Below are 10,186 nucleotides of genomic sequence, written 5' to 3'. Positions count from 1 at the left end.
ATATATTTAGCCCTAGAGAAGACGAGGCAGACCCTGCTTCAGATGGAACGATGGCGTAGGTCAGGACGCCAGACAGCTTTTAGGGATATCGAATTGGTGGACCTCGGCGCAAAACCGGGATGTCTGGAGTTCCTTATTAAGGCAGGCCTAGACCGGATACCGGTTGTTGCGCCGGTGATGATGATGATATATTGTTTGGTGATGTTTGTTGCATCTCATCGTTGGATTTTTGGAAAAGTAAGTATTTTGTATTTCAGCGGAATCGCGAAAGTAAACGGAGAGCTATGTCACGCCTTATATCGTGATTTATAATAAGCGGAAGTCTGCCAGGGACTCTCGTTTTCACCACCTCATCACGGGGGGAATATAAAAAATCTACTTTCTGTAAACAGTATAGCAAAACAAAAAACGGGAATGTTATTGCATTCTTAAATATTTATTTGAATTTCCTTTACAATATTTGCTATTCGGCCTGGAGGCCAATTTTCTTGCATATTTTTTACATTCAAGCGTTGCTTAAAAATAAAAAACTCCATTAACAAATAAAACATGACAAAAATCAAATAGAAAATAAAACAGCAAAAATAAACAGATATTGTTGTATAATTGTTGTAATATTGGTTAACCTTGTTTGAAGTGCAGCTATTTGTTTCGATTAACAATTTGAGGTCGACTTTTGTATTTATCTGCTTCTGACGTTAACATTTGGGAGCCGTTTTTAGTGTCTTTTTCTTGTAATATTTCGTTTAAAAAATAAAATCAATATTAATCAATAATTAAAGAAATTATTCTATACAAAATATATTTTTATAAATATTATAAACAAACTGCAGAGGGTCGTTTAAAGGAAACCATCCCCTGGTTCTTCAATATATATTCTATGTATATTCAGTTTAAATGTGTAAATTCAATTTGCTTCGTTTAATTCGTTTCCTTCTCTTGCGGGATCAGTTTCAATTCTTAGTTCATAAGTTTATCTTGTGGTTTTACGCGAACGCATTGCTGGTGATACATTTTCGTAATGTGTATGTGCGTTTCTAGTCGCTTTCTGATTTATCATCGTCATCCTCGCCTTCGCTGTCCTCTTCCAATTCAGGCATGGGGAATCGCAAGATTGCAGCAACACCTGTTAATTGTGATAATTCTGGAAAGAAAGAAGCATAAAAGTCTGAAATGAGGATGCGTTCTTCCAATGAACAGAGATCAAAAGACGGTTTAGCGAAAGCAGGGCGAACATTACGCAGCTAGCAGGGTGGGCTTCGCGGTGACTTGCGATGAAAATAGAAATTTCACTTTAAGCTGATGAGGAGTTTTGCGTGCTGAGTACAGCCGAGGATATAAAGTTGATGTTGTCTAAATTTTATTTGAGTGCGCTTTTAATTCGGTTTATGCACTTATGTTTAGGTTTATATAATTAGAGAGGAATGAATCTGTTTTTATAAAGAATATAAGATTCTCCATCATGCAACAATTGGAAGTGTGTCTATTCGCTTCATTACTTAAGGATCTCGGCCTACGACTTTATAAGATCAAGCTGATGTAATGAATAATGGACTCAAAGGGCTAACATTGAACTGGAAGTCAACATATTGCTTTATCGTAATATTCTTTTCAAGAATAAGGCTCATTTTTGGCCGAAGGGCCCATCTTGGTAAGTAGCTACTTGACATCAGTTCTCAATCAAAACGGAGGTGACCACCACCAACACAAGGGTAGCCGAATTCCACCCCTACTAGCAGTATTTGGGCGTGATCCCGGATTCTAAGTTAAATTGGAGACTGAACATAGAGCTGAAGGCTAAAAAGGCCTGTATAGCCTTTTACTCCTACATGAGGACCTTTGTAAGGAAATGGGGTTTGCGGAGGAGGATGGTTCTCCGGATATATGTACACAGCCGTAGTTTGTTCTAACCTAACGTATGGTTCTATTGTGCAGTGGCAGGCGCTGAGCAAAAGTGCAATAAAACCAAGTTTATTAGGTTTCGAACAACCGCGTGTGTAGGTGCTACTGGGGCTCTACAGTCTTCCCCGACAGGTGCTTTCAATTTACTACACAGGAATTTTGCTGTGAACTTTCCAACCTGGGCAGAGCAGAGGACCGGGGATGTGGTGTAAGGTTATGACACAATAATCTTCACCGACGCATCAACAATGGAAGTACTGGCGATACTAGAAGTCTATCCGAACCGCAAGCGTTATTTAGCCATCTAACTGACAATCGGGTGGGCAATAAGGTTTAGAACTCAATGAAGATATTCTCAAGCGTCAGGGGCAGTGCAGAGAAGCGCTACTTTGAGAGTACGCTCAAAATCACTCTTTTCTGGTTTCCCGCTCATAAGAACTTAGAGGAAAGTGAGCGAGCAAAAAGACTGGCCAGGCGGGACTCTTCTCTTGCCAATCTTTCAGTGGGCATAGACCCAATGATGACTAGCCGGAGCGGCATCTATTACTAAGCAGCTGCTGACTTCAGATGGTGCATGCTCACCACCTGCGCCAAATGAAAGGAGGAATGGACCCGCCTGTAACAAAACCCGATCGCGAGCGATTTTGGGCTAGAAGCGTGCAAATGTGTACAAGATTACGACGATCTGCAGGATGCACTGGCAGGACCATGCCACCAGACTCGGTATACTCTGCAATTTGCATTGCCGAAACTGCGTAAAGGAGGGAGAAACCTTCAGAAACTTCCTTTGTGACTGCCCACCTCTAAATAGAGCCAAGCTGCAGACACTAGGTAAACCATCTCAAAGAAATCTGTGGATGCAGGATGAAGAGGCTAACTCTGAAAATTTGAACCAGCTGGACACCGTATTTCTTGCTTTTACCACAACAGTATTGGCCTTAGAAGTTTGCGACATCAAAACGGTGCACCACAGCGCTATCCTACCATCAGATATGATATATCAGTATATACGATAATAATAAACTGGTTGAGAAGATTATTTCCTATATTGGCTAAAAATTTGGTGAAAAAACAAATATTGTATTTTTATTGTTTTGTCGTCTGCTAGTATTGCTGTAGTATTAAGGCTCTCTTATGATTCGAATGAAATGCACGTCATCGGCACCTGAGATGCCCAGGTAATATACGGTCGTTTAGACTATAGCGAGTCTTCCCTGCTGGGGGGCGCATTTAGCATGAGCCACTAGAAATTCACGAGACATCATTACATAGGTAAAAAACATGGTTTTTGTATTTCTCCTGTTCGCCACACAGCTCAGGTTTCAATGAACTCTGCTCCAGTTTCATTATCATCACACTTAATGCTGTGCAAATGATAAGCCTACAGCATAGTGGGGCAGCAAGAATAAAACAAACATCGAAGATGACCAGGACTCGACCCCGGAACAACGAGATCGAGAGGCTGAAGTGTAACCATCTCCACCACCGCAGCCGTCATTGTCACTTTATCAAAAATGGGACCGGGGAGAGCGTTACTGTCAACAGCGAGCACTAGAGTCCAAAACAAAATAGTGCAGTAAGGATCGAACAAGATTTTTTTCACCTATTCAATTATCTCAAAAAAGTTGTTGCAGGCACAAATTTAGGTGTCGAACTTCTCCCCTATTAATCTGAGCAAAGAAAGAAAACTTACGGAATCTGTCAAGAATCAAGTTGCGAGTTCTGGAGAACTTCTACGGATGAATACGATCGGTGAAACACATATTTTAAGCACCGTTAGGGCTACATAACGTACCAATCAGTTTTGATGTAACCGAGTGAAGATTTATAAAATAGAAGGGAGGAATATGTGTATGTATCCGAGATGATGGAGTTGCAAAGCATCTGAGTCTGAGTGCTGGCTCATTGTATTCGATTCGTCCATCTAACAGAATATTCCGGAATTGTTTATGTATCACAGGACTTTCGTTAGTGGTTGCGAAGTTACCAGCAGCAACTGGAGCACATCAGTACCAAAAATGTGGTGTCTGATGGGTCCATAGGCAGGGCAGTCACATATCGTCTTGGAGAATCCATATTCCAAGCATATGTTCAACTAATGACTTATGGCCAGTCAGAATGCTACAATACTTCTGAAAGTTTTCCTGCTTTTCGACTGGATAAATTTTACAGTATGCTTGTTTGGATCTGAAAGGAAAAGTTTAGTGTGTTTAACAGTATAAGGCTCTGCCGCCTGTCATTATGGGAAGCTTGTTACTATTTCATTAGTCAATGCTACTGACACACCAATTGTTGGTTCTGGCATGGAGAAAATTGAACCCTCTTCAGCTAAGGCATCTGGGATTTCATTTTCATCTACACCACAGTGACCAGGTACTTAGAGCAGTTCATCCTTATTGAATCTAGAAAAAAAGTTCAATGGTTTCTACATTGCTGGACGATTTTTGGAATGATAAAAGAGCTATGCAACACCTTCAATGCAGCTTGACTATCGCTGCAGATTGTGATGCACCTGGCCTCCAACCGCTTATCAATCACCCAGACTGCTGCTCTTAGGATCACTATTACATACACTACTCACTTCTCGTTTTTATTCCAAAGGTAGATCCTGCTCCAGAACTATATTCTATTTTTGAGCCAATTGTGAAGAAGACCTTAGTATATCCTGCCTCGCATTTTCTGGTTGGTCGCAATTTTCTCTACCTATCAGGATAACTTCATATCTTATATCAAACAGATATTTTGTGATCCGAGCATCAAAATGCTTTGCGAAAACTTGACTCAGTTCTCCCAATAACGCTTCCAATGCTCTGTGTCCTTCTTCCTTCTCCCCATAAATCTACTCGAAATTGTCTATGAGCTGGGCTACAAACTGACTAATGTATTTAGAGCTGGGCCGAATGTCGTGCTCGAGGCACCGGTAATACCCAGATAGATAGTTCTTTGCAGTGAGGTCAGTTTGCAGTGAAGACTTTTTGTTTCACTTTAACCTACCATACGATGGATGCCTAAGCGTACATCAGCTTGGAGATAGCAGCATATATTCCACATTACTACCTGAGGCCTAAGCCCTCATGTCGAGACAAAGGTCCGCTTGTACAGCTGATAAGCTGTGTGAACTCATTTCATCTTTACCTCTACATGTTCGCTCCAAAGAAGCTTCTTGTCTAGAATACCTTCCAGATTTTTCATTTCCTAGGAAATTTTAAGGATTATACCTCTCATCTACGAAAGGCAAAAACCATTTAGTTTCCTTCCTTTTGTAACTAATACCATTGTGGTTTTATTCGGATTTACTGAGAAACCATGCCTGAGGTACCAACTGTCAATCAAATCAACAAGAGCGTTGTCAATCCACAATTCAGAACACAGCAGTCTCTGCGTTAGCATAGCTCAGATGCACTTAATTAAATTTTCATCAGCACCAAGAAATCTGGTTAAATCACAAAGTTTTTGGAAAAGCGTACAGTCAAAGGGCCCTTCATGAGCACACCCATCGCCCACTCGTCTTTTAGAGTTGTGCTCTCTATCCTTGAAACCAACGAGTGAAGATCTTAGTGCATTGTCACGAATGTCACGCTCAACCAGTTTCTCCAGATTTTTCAGCGAGATTGATTTTAAGCTGATTTGTCTCAAGGTCTTTGGATTTGAATAGTCATCTTTCTAAGACTTAGGTATGAACACTACCTTAACGGTCTGCCAAGAGCCCAGAGCAAGACATCCCCGAAAAATATTTCTTAGAAGCCACTCTAAATGTTCATGCCCCCTTTAGCATCACTGGATAGATGCAGTCCATGTCAAGTGCTTTAAAGTGTTCAAAGGACATTATAGCAGCTCCCGTTTCTTCGTCGGTGATAACCGATGCCGCAGTGTTTTGTGTTGAAAAATTTGCAGAAACCGTCAATTTTCTACCTCCCAAGTCTGCCACCTGTTCTTCTGGGTGTGTTTTTCAAGAGAGTGTGTACAGACTCAATTCTAGAGTTCGCGAAAGATCCATCCGGTTTTCTAAGATCCAACTTGACCCGTTTGGGAGTCCCCCAAGGCTTGAAAGCTAAAGAGAACTGTACAAAAAGACACAGACTATTTAGTGTGAAAGGCTGCGACAGATCTAAAAAAAGCTCTGCAAGTTCCACCTATTAAGCAGGAAAACTGGAATTCAACCTACATAGCAAGAACTGCAAGATAAGCCAGACCTCTTCACAAAGCATCTAGAAAGTAACTTCCAGCCCTTAGATACAAAAGCGTCTAAAAGCCTAACCCTAGTTAAAAAAATGTGACCATTAGCCAGTGCGGCGTGAGGACAGAAATTAAAGTGTTAAACTTCAAGAAGAATATTGCAAAAATTTATCAGAAAAGGACCTAATCGAGGTGCTACAAATAATCAACACAGCGTTCGGATTAAAATAGTGTACAACAAATGCGAAGCTGAAATATGAAAAGGAAACTGCTGGATGGGGCGAATCTCAATCGTAGCTTAGGGAGAAATGGTTTTAGTAGATAAAAACCCATGCCTCCAAGGCACGTGAATCCTGAGGTTAGTATTTTAAAGTTTTCCACCTCTTAAAAAACCGTAAGATCAAATATCAGGCAAATGTACAAGATAGAAGAAAACTTCCAGGTTATTTACTGCAGAGTTAAGTTGCACCAGCTTCACAAATGCAAACGTTTGTCAATAATGTATCCATTACCTTCGATGACACACAAGAGAAATTATAAGAAAGAATGACTCGAGGCAGCACATGAAGAAATGGAAGCTCTTCTAGATGGCACAGAGGAACATATCCCTTCACTGACAAATCAGTAATAAGTGGGTCTTCTGGATCAAGAAACACGAAAATTTGAAAAATACAAAACAAGACTGATGAAGGATGCGCAAAAAGACAATGGTCGATTATGACCAGACTTGTGCACCAATTGCTACATTGATTACGCCCAGTACGCTCCTACTACCATCGGAAGGATCTTTTCATGAAGCATATGAACGTCAAGGATGCAGTCGTAAGTGAATTTCGATTCGAACAAAATGAGTTTGAAGATTGGCAAATAGTTATTTCTCATTCTGTACGTTGAAGATATTTTCCTTGCAGGCAATATTCAGAGTAGGATCAATTCTGTACGAGTTTGCGTGTGACGTAACTGGGAGAGCCGGAAATGTGGGTAAGAATCAGCATTCAATGACGAGCAGAGGGAGAACTATGCATGAGCCAATCTACTCACTTTAAAAGTTTACGCATGCTTTTCTGTACCCAGCGGCTCGTCCCCACGTACTCGAGGAGGGCGATCAGACTCGAGTCTGCAAGGAATTCATCTGAAGTGGCTCTGCCACGAAGCCTCACCGGAGGTTATCTGGTACCATGGGAACCGGGATGGCCCTCTGAGAGCATATGCTCCAGGAGAATTCCTGGAGGATGTATCCAGCGGCTGTTTTTGACACCAATTCCCGAGACGAAGGCGAAGTACATGCATGAATCACATTCCTACTGAGGACTCGTCCGACGTTTATAAACGGCGCGTTTGCCACCAGAGCTGATTTAAGTTTTTCTGCGAATTATTTCAGCAGATATCAGCATGATTAGACGGAGATTCATTTGAAAGGGTTGCATAGCGCGCATACAAAAGAGGAACAACTATGTTGTGCTACGTTAACAGTGACTATAAAAGCGGAAAAGGTCATCCTCTCTCTACACTGTCCCCCCATTCAGTCCAAAATAGACCTACTGTTTTGTACTATATCCAGGCCTACCGATAGGAGGGAGGTGGAGAGAAAAAAGCTGTGATTTCTTCGGGACCGGAGTTATCCCGAGGGAAGGGATTTCATTCAGAATAGAGGGAACTCATCAGGCGCTGCTTCACCTTTGTGGCAATTATGTTGATTGTGCAATATCGAGGGGCTCATTTTTTCTTACGACCCCGGTGGTATTTACATAAAAGCCACGAGTACTAACTTGCTTTCAAGATATCATTTTATCTTGAATTTAATTTGATCAAATGAATTCATTATACGAAACCAAAGTGTAATTTCGGAAGTTACCTAGTCATCCAGTCAAAGTGTAAAAGTCTCGGGATCACAATCTTTTCTTCTGTCAGCAGCAGTGCGACCAGTTTACTGCCGCGGATATAAATTTAGAACAAAACCATGTTATTGTACTATTCGTTGCGTTAGATGAATGTGCCAAGATTTGTTTACATGTTCAGCTTCAGCATAGTGCATCGTGCCATGTTCCTTCGTACGCCGTACGCAACCAATGGGATTTGTTCGGTAATCTCTTTTTGTACGAAATGAAAATATAAGACATGTTGGAACTATGCCATTTGTTTATTTATCCTGGATATTTATAGTCATGTTGATAGATGCGGTTCGGCTTTTATGTTGTGAGGTTTCAATAACTGAGTGTCAACGAGGTTAAATTTTGTTTCCTATTTAGTAGAGGACATCTGATTCACTTGCAATGAAATGTGACAAATGGTCCGAAACTTATGGTTGAAAAGAAAGCAGGTGAAAGCCATTAAATGACCGAACGTTTGACCATTTTGAAATATGACCATGGTGAAATACTATATGCCTTTCTTCTAGTTATGATATGAGGATTAGAATTGGCTATCATGACGAATGCATGTCCTTAGACAGGCATTTAATTCCTTCAGCAAATGCAGGACCTTCAGCCGTAGGAAGCATTTTGTGAGGTGACATGATGATAGTCTCTCCACTCTTTTATGCAAAATTGTGCTCTTATACTCTGATAAGCTTTTTGAGTTTAGTTCAGGTTGGAGAATATTAAAGAAAACCAAGTCATAGAGATGACTTTTTGCCGTAACACGGCATTGGAAACCAAGGCAGATTCCGGCAAAACTCTTCTCGAGCAACTTTTCCTTTTTTTGATATGTATAAACTTTCTTGTTTATTCCACATATTCTTTCAAAGTAATTTGCTCCAGTGTCGTTTTTAATTGTAATTTTCTGCTGGTAAAGTGAAAGTGAAGAAGGACGCGAAAGTCTGATGCAAGACAGTGTTATCCCCGTCTCTGCCACTAACTCTGACTAGGTTTGTGCAGCCTTCAAAAAGATTTTCCGAAGCGCATAAGGACTCTTCTGCCGCCAAGCACAATTGTGTCTGCCAAGCGTCGTCTCTATGTGAATTGTTGACCGCGACTGTCGCAGCGTTTGTATCGTACTTCCTACAAAATTTAAATCGTTCCATCCAACGATTTGACCCCCGTGAATCCCCGGATGGAAAGTGAAATGAAGGAGCAGGATTTTAAACTAATAATACAATAGTTAGTAGTACATTCGAGCAAATCTTTTAAAATTAAAAAGTAAACATCGCAGCATTTTTTCCTTCGTTCTTTCCTGTATTTTTTCTAACCCTCGTTTCTTTCGTGAGCCGGTTGTCCTTGCAGGTTGCTTCACTTAGGACGTCCACAGGCAAAATGGAGGCAGATCCCTCAATAACTGCTGTGAAATCCAACATCACATCACCTGAGAATTTACGATCCCTTGAGCTGGCGCCACTACCTAATAGACAAAGGCGCATCCTGGAATCATGAATTAACACTGCTAAAACTCCCGGCAGCGAACTCCTCATCGACAGGCAGGTATATATGAGTCTAGGACATCGACGATCAGCACTCATTGACCCCACAACCTCCCTTAGGTTATATGGAAGAATTTCAATCTGCACGCCATACACTCTTTCCATTGTTTTTGAAGACGTTTCGCGCACAAAAATACCGCAACATAGCTACCGAGCATAGTCTCTGATCACATTGCATGATATTCAGCACCCCATCAACACTACTAGCGGCTCCCCTAACATTTCTAAGGTGCGTTTATTACCACTGCAGAAGCTCCTAGTTGCGTTGCGCCGAAAGAGTTCGAAGAACTTCTTAATGTTAGTCTTCACCACTTCACATGGTCACTAAATCTAATATCGAAGGGAGACCTTGTGGCGATTACAGACGTCTGAATGCCCAGACGATTCCAGACGGATTCTCCATTTCATTCATCCACAATTTTGCGCACTCTATCGCAAACTGTATTTTCTCAACCTTGGACTTAGTTAAAGCATACCATCAAATCCCTAGAGGTCCCTAGGATATTTCGAAAACTTTCGGACTCTTCGAGTTCACTAGGATGACTTTTGGACAGTGCAATGCGGTGCAACATTTCATCCACTTTGTACTGCGAAACCACTACCTTTGTTTCGTTTATTTGGATGATGTTCTGGTCGTGTCTTCCTCTGAGTCTGGGTATTTAGAACACCTAGAGTGCATGTTTCAATATCTTG

General features: G+C 41.2%; 1 protein-coding gene across 1 annotated transcript in view; it reads right to left on the bottom strand.

Annotated features, from left to right (window-relative positions):
* Window positions 1-415: 415 nt before the first annotated feature.
* Window positions 416-10,186, bottom strand: part of LOC119651042 (protein pelota) — an 84,165-nt gene continuing 74,394 nt past the window's right edge. The window contains exon 8 of the mRNA XM_038054362.1: window positions 416-1,144. Within this exon, the coding sequence (XP_037910290.1) occupies window positions 1,038-1,144 (107 nt within the window). The 3' untranslated portion in view covers window positions 416-1,037. The remainder of the gene's footprint in view (window positions 1,145-10,186) is intronic.

This window comes from Hermetia illucens, chromosome 3, assembly GCF_905115235.1.
Source record: "Hermetia illucens chromosome 3, iHerIll2.2.curated.20191125, whole genome shotgun sequence".
Classification (NCBI taxonomy): domain Eukaryota; kingdom Metazoa; phylum Arthropoda; class Insecta; order Diptera; family Stratiomyidae; genus Hermetia; species Hermetia illucens.
This window is presented reverse-complemented; position numbering and strand designations above follow the sequence as displayed.